Below are 16,794 nucleotides of genomic sequence, written 5' to 3'. Positions count from 1 at the left end.
TCCTACATTGTAATATCTTGCAGGGTCGTTTGCAGTGTATCTAGTTAAAGGGCAAGTTATACCTTTTTTGACCTGACATTGAAAACGATAGGTTATCTGAATTAACTATCTTCATAGCGTATCTCGCAATTTCCACGTTAGCGCTTACAAAGACTTCAGGACTGAAAACTGTGAAATGCTCCAGGCATAAGGTCAGCCAAAGATCTTAACAGTATTTCCTCTATAAGCAAGACTCATCAGTCCTGAACTATTACGAGTAATAATAGCCGTCCGCCGTATTAGCATTGTATTGTTTCTGACACTGACAAAGTGCTTGTATTCAAAGAAGTACTATCGATTATCGGCTGCTCTGTTGAACGAATAGACTGAACAGCTGTAGCAACCCGCCTTGACAACGTAGGCAGTCACTGTTTGCATTGTCAGATGGAAAACTGCCCACATAAATCGGTAGCTAAATTTCCTGCATTATAAAAAGGTAGCCGAGCGGAGTGAGCTTTAACACGACTTCACACGTTTCTAGGATTACATAAAGCACGATGTAAAGGCTTTTTCCACGTGTTCCATCCTCTTGCTCATCAACGTTTTTAAATCTGAATGGCGCATTAAGCAAGCGAGCGTAAAACAGGAGGCTCGTGCCTACGAGAGGAGACCCTTTGACTTTGGAGTTTTCTGTGTAACAAAAAATGTCGAGAACCTAGTGGAGGTATAAAACAATTTTCGAAACCTGCCCTCGTATGCCGCTTTTGATAGAATTTCAAGTTACTGTCACACCTCAGCTTAGCTTTGAGCTATCATTTTAACGATTTCGTTACATGAACTAATACAATGGAATCGTACAACGCCATTTAAAGAATAATGCTAAGAATAATTGTTATATAGGCAAATGAAGGTTTGAATGAATACTGAAGTATTTCATAGAAAAGTGTTAAGGGTGAAAATTATAGTGCTTTTTCATTTGCAAATGCAGGATAGAAATACTATTACCCATTATAATGTTATGACATAGATTTTAATCACTAAGATGATATGGTGATTATAATGACTACTATTACTGGGAATGCTACTAGCAACTCTGCATTCTAGGGGGCTCTTTCCTGAAACATTGTGTACAAGGCATTCAATATCTGGGTGTTTCAGTTAAAGGTTATCGGGGTGAAATGATTTATTCTTTCAGGCACACATTTATTGTTATACTATATATAAGGCACTTCGATTTACTGCCTGGTACTATTGGTAAAAAGGGTTCTAAAGGTAGGCGAGGAGTTGGCCTCGTCTTGCTGGCAAGTTAACGCGCTCGTATCACAATCTGTTACAATTCGGATGGAAGTATAATCGTGTCCTGTGAATCGCGCTTTGAAGGCTTGACTGTCGTTCGTGACCTAAGAGGACATTACCTATCTGTAGCACGCTCTACTCGTTCTAAATGGTCCTTGAAAACCTTTATTTTAATTTACTTATTTATGAGCGAATTTAAGAGACGGTTCCATCCGATGAAGGGTGCGATGCAAATTTACATTCTGCATGTGGTCAGAATATTCGCTTTGTTTACAGAGCAGAAATCGCTTATCCTCCAGTTCAGGTTCTGGTTCCCGTTATAAACACAGCAGAATCGTTAGTTGACATTTAATTTTTATAGTTCTATAGCGAAGCCATCCGACATGAACCGAAGAGGTATCACACCGTAATACAATTTCTTAAAATGAGACTCCTACATATTTAATCGTACATCGTGTAATGAGCCTAATAATAAAAGCTAGTGCCTTACACTGTTTAGCGAAAAAAAAAAAAGGCATGGAAAGTTACAGTTAGAGGTCCCAATGTCTTCTTAGCTTAATTTAACCAAAAAAGCATATTTTAAACTTGCGTTCTTAGACCTTTTGACCACGCAAAAAATTGAACCTGAGACGACTTTCTTATCAAGCTCCTAGCTATAGAATCTATTTATCGACCTAACAAAAGATAGCTGCATTCGTCCCAGTGCGGCGCCAATAGCTCACTCCATCGATTTGGTTGTAAAAAGAAGACCCCACAACTGGGGGTATATTACCTGATATATGGATAAAGCAAGGACTTTATCAACAAAATCAAAATGAAGCATTCGTAAGTATCCACATTATCATTTACAGAAGAAAGTAATTTAGACGGTGCTTTATAGCTGAGCGACTGCGTTGCAGCGGTATGTTTTAGCCGCTAGGTAGGATATCAGATAAGGCATAAAACAAACCATACAGTAACATTTCTGCTTAAAGCATACATTATGACTGGATCAAGGTAAAGTAGATATGCATTTTCTGCCATTAACGCGTAACCTCCCAAGAAGTACTGCAACTGTAGGACCAGTCTGTGCCCTACAGGGGCAAGGGGTTATTGTCGATATACTCTTGAAGAATGCGAACTGTGAGCACTGTGAATAGTCCAAGAGGCACGCTGGGGAAGACACGATACGCGACGTAAAACACTGAGCTGAGGGCCCGGGTGACTGGACCAAGTCCAGTAAAACTGAGCTTGAAGTCATCAGAGCGGAAGACATCTATAGACGTTATTATTGTTCTTTCAGTACTGCGAGCTGAAATTGAATATTTTATATAAAAACAAAAGAAACAATCGAAACCTGCACCTTTATGGCGTACTATGTGCATCGCATGATTCCCTTATTCTACAGATCGGCGTGGTAGCTAAAGTTTTAGGTGATAAGAGCTAGGGGTCGCTAGTTCAAGCTCAACCAGTGACATATACTACTAGATAGCGTAAAAGTAGATGTAAATGTAATTAAAAAAAGAAACATAGTGTTCCTATTACTTACAAAGAGCTCCTTCGTGAACACAATGTATCTTGCTGTTATCACCAGTATGTAACATAACGACATCGAGGCACATACGTAGTGAGATGTGTGTGTATGTCTTTATAGGGTCGGTCCAATAAACCAAAAAAGTTCCCTTTTTAGGCCTCTTTGATTGGGTCTATTCGATTGACGGCAGTCGGTCGATCTGTAGTGGAGTGTCTGTATATCGTCGTTTAAGAAATGCTCAGAACTTCGAATTATGATATATCCTGTTTGCCAGCGAAAACAAAAGCAATTTTTTCTACCATTTTTGTCTGACCGGGTCTTTTTCAGAAATATAATCAATGTTATAAATACACTCAATGAATGAATCAGTTTTCTAAATCTGCCAATTAATCTATCTGTTACAAAGAAAACTTTTAATTAGAGTTTTTAACTAAATTAGAGATTCATTGAATGGAAAATTAAGAAGAAAGGTACGTTTATACTATATGTGGGATGTGACTGAAAAATGCTAACGTTCTCGGCTCTTCTGTGAGCCAGTGTATGGCTAGACGGGTAGCGAACTTCAACTGCGAGCAGTTAAAGAGGACCAATTAGAAATTAATTTTAACATGAGAACTATGCGTGTGCATTTTGTCTTCTTAGCATGACTATGTGGCAATAATGTCCCATTTTATTATGACTGCATTCTAGTACGAGTATATAAACTATTCTAGTTTATGCCTGTCCTCCTCACCTGCAAGAGGCGTCTCAATTGTGAAAATCATTCCCAGATTATCACTAGTAATGATAACCTTTCCGTAAGCGAGGTATCCAGGAAAAATGTAGTCATAAATAAAGACGAACCCGGGTACCATCAACGGAATACGTAGAACAGCATAAACCGGATTGGAGGTGCAATCGACGGTAATTTCACCATGAATTCTCCCTTTGGACAAGTTGAATAGTCGCGGATTGTGTAGGTACTGCACAAAAGAAAGTAGCACCACATTAATATCCTCAAAGTGGGAAGTCTAACAACTATAAATTTGTGGAAACAAAGTAGTGTTAAATACAGCCCGGACATTGGATCAGCTACTTCATCTAACATCTCATTGCCAACCTGTATGGCTATTCATGCCAAAAAAGAAATCGAGCCTTATATAAGCCCTAGCAATATTGCGCTCATGTAACCAGTATCCTGCAATACTCACTCGTCGTTCTATTTTGCAACGAATTACAATTGTGTATCAGTTCGACAAAGATCCGCACCATTCGATTGATTTTTGTTTTTAATATCATATAAAATATCGAGACATTAGTTTTTTGTCTTTTGCGAAATCCGAATTATTCTTGGACAAGTCTATCTTTTCGATGAATTCGGGGTCGCTTCTTGAGAATGGTAACGCTAAATGTAATTTTTTGTTGCTCTCAAGTGCTGAAAGCGCTGTAGTATCTACTGATTCTGTAATGATGCTCAGTATAATGGTACAAGTATAATTCATGTTAAATCTTCGAGATATTGTATAGTACACACTCCTTCCGCTTTTTCTTTACAATGAGGTATTTGTCTGCCGCTGTTTTTATGTTGACAGATTTCTCACAGCGGTTTCCATTGCATAGTGTATACCCACATATTGCTGATAAACTTTCGGTGTTAGTTAAAGTGCTTAGACGGTTAAAAGGATGACACCCTTAGAAAAATTTGAACGACTAAACTAGACAGGATTTGTAAGCCAGATCCTTTTTGTACTGATCATCATCTAGAAAGATGTATCTAATCATCATCTGTCATAAAGTATAAGACACTACGTTGATTTTGATATTTGGCCATCTCGGGGGAGGTCAATTTTTCCAAAATATAGATTTTATGCTTGAAAAATCTACTGATAGCGGTGATTCCTAAAGCAGGTAAACGTCCAGGCGAACGTACAATATTTATCATTTCGAGTCCATCGAAGGCATTCTCAGATATGTATAAATACTGGATCCTCACCATCAACGGTTATGAGCCCCGTTGATCGACGAACAGCGAATGTCTTATTTTTATTTTCTTTTTAAAAGATACCATGTTTTTAACTTTTTAGGTCCATGATATGGCGCAGAAAGTCTATTTTGAATACTGCGCCACATATAACGTGGAAGTAATTTAGCGACTCATGCGAAATCGAATAAAAGACCCGGGTCTTTACAATCCATATCTAGACCCATAAAAACATATTTTTTCCATCTTAAATGCAACAAAAACACAGAGCATCACTGAGCTGCAGACAACTGGTAATCTATATTCACACCGTCGTACGTAGCATTACGAAACCTAATTGAGCGATACTATCATCATTTTTACACCAGCGGTTGGTAAAATTTTGTATCGCCAAGAAGTCTGATAATGTGGCACCTAGTTTATGAGTGCGTCGCTGTTTCATTTGCGTCGAACTAGTATTGACTTAAGGAAAACCTGATTTGAGTATGGGCTAAATTCTATATGTATTGTACCTTAAACTAAGTTTGCAGTTTTTACGATGTGGACCGAGCGTGCATCTTGATGGTCTAAATACCGATGGGCAATTTGTTATACTGCTGGTAACGAAATAGAAGTCATGATAAAAGTACATAAAAAAATATATGTAAAAAAAAAAACAGAAAAAAAGATATTATTTTCGTCTCCAAATTTAGCACCGTACTCAGGCGAATTTATAATGTACATTGAACCGTAACAAGTTAGACCTATAGCATACTCTATATTTTTTATTGCTCAGTCTTTGAGATAAGCGAACTAGCCCACTTCAACGAAGTACTGTTGTAAAATGCAGGTTTCCAATAGATCTGTTGAATAATACGCTTATAGGAAAAACGTATTTTGTCCGTGTTCACATGGCTCAACTCAAGGTATCATGTGGGTAGGAGCTAATAAAAATCACTGGTTTATGTCTGCCATAAGAGTTTCACTTTTTTAATTATGCCCTAGCGATAAACTGAATCCTAGAACATTAACTTATTGCTTTACAGCCAACTTAAAAATGTATTGTACAACTTAGGCTTAACATAATCACAATGTGATTTGAAGTCACCCTGAAATCAAGCAAAGTAGGTTAATAATAAATAAAAAGGTATATAAAATATAGAAAACACATGACGTTTTGCTTCTTGCCAGTTACACAAAGCGCTGTAAATTGTTTTTAGGGTTTACTTGCTGCCCAGAATACTTCCTATAAGGACGTCATTAAAAGAAGAGGTATTTGCGCTAGTTTGTTTTCGCTCTAGAAACCCAAAGATTCCAGTAGATCCAATATCTTATTGGAAGCGAGTTGGCAATACCCAAGTTTTTTCTAGCAGCATAAAAAAGTGTTCCTAAAATTACACATCCTTAAGGTTCGGCGGCTTAGAAGGTATCTTTTATGAATTCCTTTTTATTCATTGTTCTGTACACAAAGTATGTATATCAAAACACAAAGAAACAATTAAGAAAAAAAATACACAAAACGATCAGGTTAAGAACGGCAAATTTTGCTTGAAACATTTAATGGCTAGTGAAACTTCCAGCAAAAAAAAAAAAAGCGTTTTCTGGACCATGCTTGCCCTTGTGGTCTTTACCTTACGTTGCTATACAGCTATATATCCGGATTATCCCGAGCTGACGTTCAAACGCCCACTTAAAGCAAAAGTCTCCTGAGCTAGAAAAAAAGCATATCGTGTTTTTACATATAACTAATTCTATATGGGTAACAAGAGAATTTTGACTTTGATTAAGCTCAGCACAAAAGTTGGACTCCAGCTCAAACATGTGATGGATATTACCAACCAGCATGCGCGTTAGCCCACGGAGGAATTTCTCAATACATTATTCGCAGAATATATTAATATATTCTGCAAATAAATTTTGAACAAACGCTACAATTCACGCTATCTCTTTACATAATACAAAAAAAAAAAAAAACTCTTTGAACCAAAACGAAAGTAATACGATTCAACTGAGGTGTACACCTCATCTGTGAATACGGCGAGCCAAGTGAAACTATAATTTATCATATTGTAGGGGTTATTCACAGTGCTTGTAACAGTTACCGAGCAGACCTAACAAATCGTCTGGGGGCACACGAGGGAGTGATTTGGATCACGGTAATAACAATAGGTTATATAGGTTTGCTTCGCGATATGTAAGCAGTGCTATCGTCTGCTTCTAACTGCAGACGACTTCGGTCGTTGCTAGGGGGTAATAAGGATAGCGTCAGATAAAATGTTTACATGCTTTTGTGATTCCGCTTACAGAACTTCATTTTAGTCATTGAGCATTTGCACCATTGCACGGAAGACACTGTCTGCTATCATATGCTTATAAATATCTGCTTACAAAAAGTCCAATATGTTCATCGTGTTCGCCTAACGAGTTCGGTTCATTTTTCTTCAGGTTTTCACGGTTGCGGTCCAGCAGAGTCTCAACAAGTCGCGTAACGAACGCGTTTCCAAAGCAAATCAGCTTCTCGCTAGGTTTAGGCTGTGCGCATGCAGTAGGGGCTAATTCCAGAAACTTCACCATCGAGCTTAGTATAATTAGTTTATATAATTTCCCTTTTAACATGACTGACTGGCGCATAACACACATTTTGAATCGTGAACAACATCTCGTTGATAAGAATGTGACGATACATTTACTAAGCTTTATACGCTGAAACGCGCCCGCTGGGAGTAACACACAGACATCTTAATGCAAGACCTATTTTTTATATAATACCACAGGCAAAGGGTAAACAATATTTATATGCCGGCATAAGTATCTCGTTTGAGACTGAATAGACATGGCATGCAGAACAATTAGGTGAATAATTGGCATTAATTGAGGTTTATTTTGACTCTAGGACATGGTCGTCCAAAAAATATGCGTGTGTAAACATCAATTTACCTTTGCTCCGTAAGAAGGCTTCCCACACAATCGCCTGTCGATTCGAAATGTAATTGAACGAAAAATATTATCACTAAACTGACTGCACCCTTGGTGACTTCTAGTGAAAATAGGCACGAACGGAGTCAGATGCCTTAAACGTGTTTCTTAATTGTTTGTTATCTCAATAAAGAAACTTTGAGTCGTTGAACAATAATAATGATAATGTGTTTGCCTACTAAACAAAGGAATACTCGGTAAAACTGCAGGGCTCTTTATGCCTCAAAAAGGGTAGCTACTTAACAAGCATCATTTCTTTTGTTTACTTAGGGAATAGAAAAATTGCGTGGTAACGCTAATGGTAGATATATGGCAGACTTGACGGCTACCAGAGTGGTGGGCAATAAAAAGAAGGGTACCTTTAGCACGTATTAAGAAATCATCGTATCATTATCACTAAATTAAGCGAAAATTATTCAACTTTAAAGCCCGTCGGACTCTACAACATAATATAGGGACTTTACTAGAACCGACTATGGTATTGATTCAAGGAACTTTCATGCGTGTTTTCGCTCCTACAAGTAGAGCTTTTGAAGGCGAAAGGGTGCCCGTGTGCTTATTGGCGTGCGGCAAGAAAGATGTCGCTCATAGTCGACTTCAATTTATTAGCATAACCTTCACACGTAACCCAGTCCGCTGTCAACTCAGCCGTCGTCATAATAAGGAACCCTCATATTTCCCAAAGAGGCGGGAACAAGTATAGCATAGGCAATCTATGAAGTTATCTAGCATTCAAGTAGAATTTGTATCTGTGCCATTTTTGCAGCAGGTTGCTACAACACGCACTATTGAAAATATGCAGAACGATCTAGCCAAGTATTGCAATTCATGATGACTACGTTCACGTAGATGGGACCTCCTTCGAATTCGTATTTACAAAGGGATGAATGAGAGACCCTACATGAAGGATTACCTTCGAAGCTGCCCGGTTTTGTAAACTACCCGTAAAGTTGCGTATATTTTTAACCACTTTTTATTCGCGGAATTAAGTAAATTATTGTCTAATTTTATTAGCTTTGAATTTATTATTTTTGAAGCAGATGACTACCTGACAAGGGAATCACTAAACACCATTGTCAAATAGTTTTGATCGCTGCGATGTCTCCCGTAGAATGCTGATGCAGAAATTTCACCAGAGCAAAAAATAAGCTTCTCAAATTTTACCAAATCAACTTACGACTTAATTTGCTAGGTGGAACGAACCGCACTGTTTTGAAGCGATAGGGACCTTATTTTTGTACCTAGAAAAAAAAACTATCTTAAGATGATCACTTCCAATTCGACAAAACAGCTAAAATAAAAATAATTTTATAAAACACATTATCGACAGAGCCAACCTTACGTAGCGTTGTTTCGACTGACGTGCCGCTTGTGGTGCCAGCTCCATAGATTTGCATGACGAGATTTTCAACCCTGTATAACCACCAAGATCGTTCTTTAAATAAGTTAATGAGTTAGAAACCATAAGGCGCGTAGATATCCCAGAAGTCTGCAGTGGCATTGATTTCTAGAACTACGGATTTCGCAAGTTTCGCAGACTTGCGGCAAGTCAGCGACGCAGTAGGGTTCGATTCAAGACTCCATTAGTAACGGTCATATCCTTCACATTGACGCCCTCGGTCAGATCAGGTTGAATTTGCCCATCATGCATGATTAACCGGATCGCCACCATAAAAAAACCCAGATTTTCATGACTCCGGACTCTAGTTGACATTACGAACGCGCGGAGAAAGCTGTGAAGTGAGAGCTCAATTGTTTTCTAAGTATTATATTGGAACTACAGTTTATTCTAATACAGAAAAATAGTTTACACTCTATGAGTTTATTGCATCATTGATTAAATTGACGTTAGATCAAGCAAAAGTTTGTTGACGCATTCTATAGCGGAAAGAACTATTTCGTTTTCAACTTTCACTAACTATTGTTATTTTACCTGTTCTTTTTAGATGCGTACCTCCGTTGCTACACTAATTATGTTGCTGGTTATGCTGGCAGCGACGCCAGGCAGTCAATCCGTGTTAGAGCTGGGCGCTACCCAAGGATTAGTTTCGTTGGGCACAAATCTCGCAACGCTTATGATAGTCGGCTCAGGAGTAGTGTGCACTGGATTTCAGGTCCCATTAACCGTGTTTGGACCTCTAAAGCTCCCGTTTCCTGTAGCTTTTGGTTTGAAACGCTTTGGCTTTATAAAACTACGACTTCTGCTAAGTAAGCTATCTCCAAGAGCTGCCGCGCGATTTGATGTTAGCGGAATATTACCCTACTTACGGATTGTTCAGTACACGGCTGTACCTAATGTCATGGGTGGAAAACCCGAGGTAGGGGCAAAAGGTAAGAGCACCACACCAGAGCCACCGCAGGCTACCTATCGACCATTTAGAGAAGTAGCTAGAACATTGCCTATAACAGCCCTAAGGCGAATTTTCCGTGAAATCGAAGAATTTGACCCCGATCGCTGTGTACTTCGCGTTCTCTGCGAACTTGCCGTGGATCCAACACTTGCTGAAGATTTTGGAAAGGACGTGATGGCCTTCTTGAAGTCTCTCGACAACAGTGACTCTACAGCCCCCTGGGTTAAATTCCAAAAAGCCATTATTTCCGGACAGCTCACTCAGTCACGCAAGGCTTGTTATCGGAAATATAATGGATGCGCCAAGCCTACTAAGACATTTGTAGTTGAAGCACGAAAACGCCTGATAGGGTCAAGTACGTCATGATACGATTGAGCAACTACAAACTTTTCAACGAATAGATTGAGCTCTAGCGCAAAATTGTTGGAACAATACGGCTCTGATGTCCGACCACTCACGTCTTCCGTACTAGTAATGATCTGTTTGTGCATCAGTGGGGCATGACTGGCAGCCGGGAGCAGTGTTGATCGTTCGCGAAAAGGATTTTGAAACACCCTGAGTTGATGAATTATTTGAATGATTGCAAGAGCTGTATATAATGAATAACTACGCACTGTCAATGAGAGGTCATTCGATTTACATCTAAGTAATAATAATTTATTTGTGAGGTGAAGCCTATTGGAAACGAAAAATAAAGGCGGAAGTTTATGAAGACACACACAGCGAGTTATTATTTAATAACCCGTAGACCCGTCTCTTTGAATACTCTTACAGGTATATATATACTTCTACGTATATATATGAACTGAAGGCATCGCAACCAGGTTTGAAAAATATAAAACCAAAAAAGTTTGGGACCTACACATGTACCTCGTATGTGATAAATGGGAGAGAATATATATATAGATATATAAGAGATATAATCTAGATCGTATACAGACATACTGGAAAATATTGAAGGAGAGGCAAATTAAATATTTTTTTATTTACCCCTGCGACGTGATAGACTTAAATAAATTGTGAAAAAGCTTCGCAGTCCCCGTGATAACCTACAACGTAACGTTCTTGCTTGCTAATGTCAACGACGTACTGGCATAGGTTTGAATCCGTCCATAGACAGACTTCGTTTCGTGCTAGGAGCTAGCTATCTGACGGAACGTTTAAGTAAGAGTTGAAGCAATTAGATAAGCTTCGCAACACTTCAACCTCTGCTGTTTTCACTTAGTAGTTTTCAATTATATTAATTCTAGTCTATGTGAAAATCGGTATTTAAAAACGGACACAGGTGGCATGTTACAAACACATAAACAGGACACAAATTCATACTTCTCTAACATATGTCCGTCAAAAATAATCCGTAATAAGCTGTAAAATCTGCCGTTAGTGAAGTAGCGATCAAATTTTAATATGAACAAAATACACCGAAAAATACGCGAGACTTTAGATATCTGAATATGCTCGGTGGTGCTTGTTCAGTTACAAAATCGTATATGTGCGCCAAAACAAAAGGCTCATACTGCGAGGTTTCTGTAGGGTTTATAGACTTCAATGATGCTAATATGCAGAGTTCTTTTTTTAAAGATAATTAGCCCCAATTAAATTATAACAATTACTCAATGACTAATCAAATAGACCTGTTTGACTAATCCGGTCTTACAAATGATCCAGGAAAAACTGCGCGAGTTAGAACTTGCCTCAACCTCAAACTAAACTGGGTTCGCTGTTTCAGCCGCGTTGACAACCCAACCTCCCAATGAATTTTTCCCATGGGACCCTATCTAATATAATTAGGGCGATAAATTGTTTAATTAATGAGCAGACACTAGTATACTGTGACATTTATTGCAAGCTGTAGTATCCTTTTTAGAGTAGAGTTACGCCGGCACAAAAAAGTTTTGATGAAAATGTCCAAGATACTTAGGTGTCAGTCTTATGGAGTGGAACATCACGAAATATCAATTGAGAAGTAGAACTGTGCGGTTTATAGGAATATCTTAAAAAACCTTACTAAAGGGAGTTCAGGAGAACAATTTTCGTTGCTTAAGGCAACTTTAGTTTTACTGAGCCTTAATTATTTTATAGTTTAGATTCAAATATTTTGAAATTTTACAAAGGCGAAGGTTCGTATAGAAGACGTTTTGAATCACCGGAACAATAATACTTCAACTAGTATTTAGCGATAGATCTGCCTCATTCAAGCGGGAGTATCAAATTCCTGTTGTGTAAGTGGGCATATTTTTCTATTCCTAAAGTTACATGGTTTGATAGCCGAACATATTTCTCTGACAAAAAGTAGGAAATGCTAGCCGTGCGCTTGTTGGATATTTCTACCATTCGATTACAGATTGGCTACGAACAGACGCAAAATACTGGTAGTTCTAGACAACCCCTAGTAAACGGCCCGATTTTGTGCCTCAAAGGAAACACCGTCTTGCTATTAAAACGCCTGAGATATTGAAACGTTCTCATAAATGGTAGGCAACACCTTCGATGATTTCACACGTACAGGCTAGACAATGTATGAGATAGGCCTACAGTTTTTATTACGACTCTCCTGATAATTTCCAGCTGGGTAGACGAAAAATTGCTTTCAGCTTTAAAATTTTCGTTCTACGTAATATTAAAGAAACGACAAATATCAATTTACTTCGTTCACAGACGTTTAATCGCTTAATTTGCCTGAATCTAGTACTAGCCCTGATTCAGTGATCGCGTTTTGCCGATATGTTGATTTTTCAGAGAATTCCTGAGTTGAACCTTTTTTGGGCAAATGACCGGAGAAGGGCGGGTTGCAAGTAGCAGTCTTCAACAGAAATGACGATGTCGAACAGGTTGTCACCAGCTGTCTGATCAAACCGAATTCCAACGCAGTCAGATAGCGGAGGGGTCGCCACCATAAACAGTCAGAATCCCTGAAGCGTCGTATTCTAATTGGGCGTTTAGTCTTTTTCATATTGTTATGCTAACACCAATAAAAAGCTCCACGTAGCACTCGGATATGCTATTTTGATTTCTGTACCTAAACTACAAAAATTAGAATCGAAGATGAACTCGTTTGCATTTTAGTATGAACTCTAAGGCAGCACAAACTATCAGTTGAGCTTTGAGTTCGTACAGATCAGTGCTTCAGATCATAAGATCTGTTGAAACAGAGCTAATCAATTTTTCTTTCTTCACAATCGGTGCCTAGCCAATGTCATGGCAACAGTACTAATGAGTCACCTAGGTATATCAACATGTTGATACTTCAGAGATCGTTTTCCCACTGAATTTAAAATTTTATTTAGATTATTTCTAAATTGTATAGGGAACTTTCACAGAGACCATAGAATGTAGAGTTTGTGAGAAATGCAACTGTTTGTTATAAGTCTATATGATCGAATTTATTTGGAGTGCATTGTATTTACTTGAACACATTTTGTAGCAGAATCGACAAACCGCAACTCGTTCTGCCGCGCGTCGACAAACAAAGCTTCCAGAAACCTGATCGCATGTGTGGGTGCACCAGATATGCGAAAACTGTGGTAGATATCACGCTGCTTTGGAACGTCTGGTAAACTGTTCAAGTTAACGTATTAAAAATTGAACTAGACTAATACACCAATCCGTTTGACGTGAAGAACTTTATTGTTTCTACGTAGATCGTGATTTCAATCTACATATATAAAATACTTGACTACCACTAGCAAAAGTAATTGTATTTAAACAAATTTGCAAAAAATGAGAGAAGTTTCGTTTACTATAAGAGCAATTTTGTGGTGATCATGTTAGGAGTACGTAGCGATTTGCCTGGCACTCTTCTGCAAGTAGCTGAACACGTTTGGCATCACATTTTGCTGCTGCTGCTCGATGGATGTATTTGTTTCGCGTCTTAAACAGAGATTCTCGAATTCTTGTCACCCATAGTTTTCGTATAGAGTTGACGCATGTAATGAATGGTAGATTATACGAATCAAAAAGCAAGATCTTATTACGCTGCTAGCACTACAATTATTTCGAAGTAATTATGTTTAAACGGTTTTTTCGGGGGTGGAAAGTGTCTTTAATCTATTCCGTAACTTAATCGCACTTTTGTTTGTTATTGTATTATGTCTATGTTCAGTATATTAGGTTTATGTTCTATACATTCAGAATTCAGCAGAGCAAATTAAATGGTTCAGCGTATCAATGATTAATGGAGTGATCTACATTGAAGTCAGTTGCAAAGGTCTGTTCTGATTTTTCAAGGATCGAACAGCTTTCAACGAACCAGTGTTAGGCACAACTAACGACGACCCGTCGATCTGTCGTCAGCGGTGCCTTCTCGCTCTTGGGGTGGTTGTGGTGTTTTCCTAAGGCATCGCCCTCTCTCTTTACGCTGCTCTCTAAATCGGAGCTATGGCGCGTCGGGGGCTAATGACAGGTACTTAAGATCGACCGGAGCAGACACCGCAGGCGAGACGTCTCTAAGAGAACCGAATGCAAGAAGGTCTGCCAGGACAAGCGAGATCCTTTCTTTTATGCGGCACCATATGCCCTACATAAGGTAAATTTTTCACTAACCCAAGCTCCAGTTTTTACCACTTTTTTTTACGAGTAAAGTACGTGCAGTAGTTAAAGGCTTGTCGTACTAAGGTGTAGACTCAGTGGAATATGGTAATCGCTGTTAAGCCAAGCTTCCTCAACCTTTCTCATTGCCAATAAGTAATAAATAAATTAATAAATAAAGTGATAAGATAAAATCATTTGTTTGTCTATTGCTAAAATTTGTTTGCATTTACACAAAACACCAATCTGTTCTACGATAATCGAAATCGCACAAGAAGCTTCCCCTGATGGTACAGAAATGTGTTTACTTAAACCGGTGGTTTGTACACCTTATTGTATTCTTTAGAATTTGTGCTTAAAATCTAAAATAAGTTGTTTGGTTTTTTCAGATGCGTCTCTTAGTCATCGTAAATTTGTTCCTGCTGCTTATCGTAGCCGCCTCTGGGCAGCTTCTGGAGGTGGCAGGCGCAACGCAGGGTCTAGCAGCGCTGAGCAGCAGTCTTGTGAGCTTAGGAAGGGTGCTACTCCCAGTTGGTCTACTGAAAACTTTAGCTCTCATTGGACCGTTAAAGCTAACTCTACCGGCGCTCTTTGGTCTTAAAGCCCTAGGTCTGCTGAAGTTAAAGCTGCTTCTTGCTAAGGCACCATTACTTGCACCACTCGGCCTTAGTATCGGAAAAGTCAAGCTAGCTAAAGCAAAGTTGGGGTTAGCAAAAACGGCGGCTTCCACCGCAGCCAACATCAAGTTAGCCCTTCTTGAGCTACCATTCAAGGTCAAGGCTATGAAGATAGGCGCCATTGCGGGAGCAAAGGCTGGAGGCAAAACAGGCTTGTTTCTTGCTCAAAATCAACCTCAAATTCAGCTTGTCGATCCTATAGTAATCCCCGCTTCCGCCCTGCTCAGCCAAAACAGAATCCCCGATAGACCTTCGTCTCTGCTTGTCCACCCGACATCCTCTAAAGGCTATTCTATGTCAGGACCTGAATTCAAGGAGCCGTTATACGGACGTGAGCCCACAATGACGACGCCTCTACCCGCATTAGCTTATACTCTGAAGCCGCCCGCATATACTCCAGCGCTACCTGCTTATACCCCACCTCCATCTGCATACACTTCGGAGCCTGTTCCTGAACCGGCTTATACTCCAGTCGCCTATCAATCGCATCATCGACTTCGCCGTGAAGCAAAAGGGGCAACGCCGTCAGCTGTCCCCGAAGAAGCCCTTCGCCAGGTTTTCAGTTACGTAGATCAGTACGATGTGGACCAGTGCATTCTTCGTGTGGTGTGCGAGCTGGCTGTCAACCCAAATCTTGACAGTTACCCGGGCGACGATGTCACTAAGTTTATGCTGTCGCTGAACGACAGCAACCCAGAAGAGCCTTGGACGCCGTATAAGAATGCTGCCATTATGGGCCTGACCCACCGCTCACGCGAACAGTGCCAGAGCAAATTCAGCCTTTGCCCTGTAGAAACGGAAGGTCTTCTACGACTTGCGAAGATTCGTCTCGAAGGTTACGACCTATAGTGCGGAGTGAGCATTAGACAGCACGATCTCATTCAGCACTGAGCGCTGAGTGAGATCGTGCTTTCTAAGGATGTAGAAAACCATAGTTTCTACTATTATTATTTAGAAAAGCACGAAAACTTGGCACAGGTGACCACGAGCCCGGACACTATTTATAAATGCACCCGTCGTTTCGCAATAGGTTCGACACTTTTATCCACCCGCCTATTTAATATAACGTGCGTTCTTGATTTTTAGCGTGTTATGACGAACGGCTTTTTCTCCTTGCACTGCCTATGCACTCGTGCTTATAAAGCCCAAATTAGAAGCCTAATAAATGTTTTGTTATCACCAGTTGATTCGTCATTCTTGTATGGCCATCCGCAGCATATATAATAATTAAACGGAGCCTTTTATAGTAATAAAGACGCATCCACGAATCCATTACTAATATGATGAAGATAAACGCATTACATAAAGCTAAACACTATTTATTAAATTCAATTTTTTAACTTCGAGCATAATTAGTTGTCACATCCCTAACCTATTTTTTAATTCTCTTACACCATATACCCATAAACTACTTATCTCAAACCACAGAATATTAGCACTTTGCATATGGATAAAGTAGTTTTGCATTATCTAATATTTACGCCAACGTCCATTAATCAAACATGTCGGAAATTAAGATAAGTAGCCTAACTACAA

At 39.2% G+C, this 16,794-nt stretch overlaps 3 protein-coding genes across 6 annotated transcripts; 2 read left to right on the top strand and 1 right to left on the bottom strand.

Annotated features, from left to right (window-relative positions):
* Positions 1-863: 863 nt before the first annotated feature.
* Positions 864-9,126, bottom strand: LOC111251452 (uncharacterized). 2 transcript variants are annotated; one of them, XM_022808027.2, is made up of 3 exons: positions 9,041-9,126; positions 3,522-3,750; positions 864-2,566 (listed from the first exon to the last, which is right to left on the bottom strand). In XM_022808027.2, the coding sequence occupies exons 1-3, from the start codon at positions 9,098-9,100 to the stop codon at positions 2,349-2,351; spliced, it is 507 nt and encodes a 168-aa protein (XP_022663762.1). In that variant the 5' UTR covers positions 9,101-9,126; the 3' UTR covers positions 864-2,348. The 2 variants fall into 2 exon arrangements, with proteins under 2 accessions (XP_022663762.1, XP_086846175.1); XM_086990049.1 differs by lacking the exon at positions 9,041-9,126 and adding an exon at positions 7,116-7,506.
* Positions 9,127-9,355: 229 nt separating this feature from the next.
* Positions 9,356-10,765, top strand: LOC111251451 (uncharacterized). Its single transcript, XM_022808026.2, has 2 exons — positions 9,356-9,443; positions 9,650-10,765. Exon 2 carries the CDS (start codon positions 9,650-9,652, stop codon positions 10,418-10,420), a length of 771 nt encoding a protein of 256 aa, XP_022663761.1. The 5' UTR covers positions 9,356-9,443; the 3' UTR covers positions 10,421-10,765.
* A 2,719-nt stretch (positions 10,766-13,484) lies between these two features.
* On the top strand, positions 13,485-16,440 carry LOC111251776 (uncharacterized). 3 transcript variants are annotated; one of them, XM_086990306.1, is made up of 3 exons: positions 13,485-13,607; positions 14,282-14,579; positions 14,971-16,440. In XM_086990306.1, the coding sequence occupies exon 3, from the start codon at positions 14,971-14,973 to the stop codon at positions 16,105-16,107; it is 1,137 nt and encodes a 378-aa protein (XP_086846432.1). In that variant the 5' UTR covers positions 13,485-13,607; positions 14,282-14,579; the 3' UTR covers positions 16,108-16,440. The 3 variants fall into 3 exon arrangements, with proteins under 3 accessions (XP_086846432.1, XP_022664499.1, XP_086846433.1); XM_086990307.1 differs by lacking the exon at positions 13,485-13,607 and adding an exon at positions 13,903-14,054; XM_022808764.2 differs by lacking the exon at positions 13,485-13,607 and having other exon boundaries at positions 13,901-14,579.
* The last annotated feature ends 354 nt before the right edge of the window (positions 16,441-16,794 follow it).

Source organism: Varroa destructor, unplaced genomic scaffold (genome assembly GCF_002443255.2).
Source record: "Varroa destructor unplaced genomic scaffold, Vdes_3.0 BEIS01000005.1, whole genome shotgun sequence".
Classification (NCBI taxonomy): Eukaryota; Metazoa; Arthropoda; class Arachnida; order Mesostigmata; family Varroidae; genus Varroa; species Varroa destructor.
This window is presented reverse-complemented; position numbering and strand designations above follow the sequence as displayed.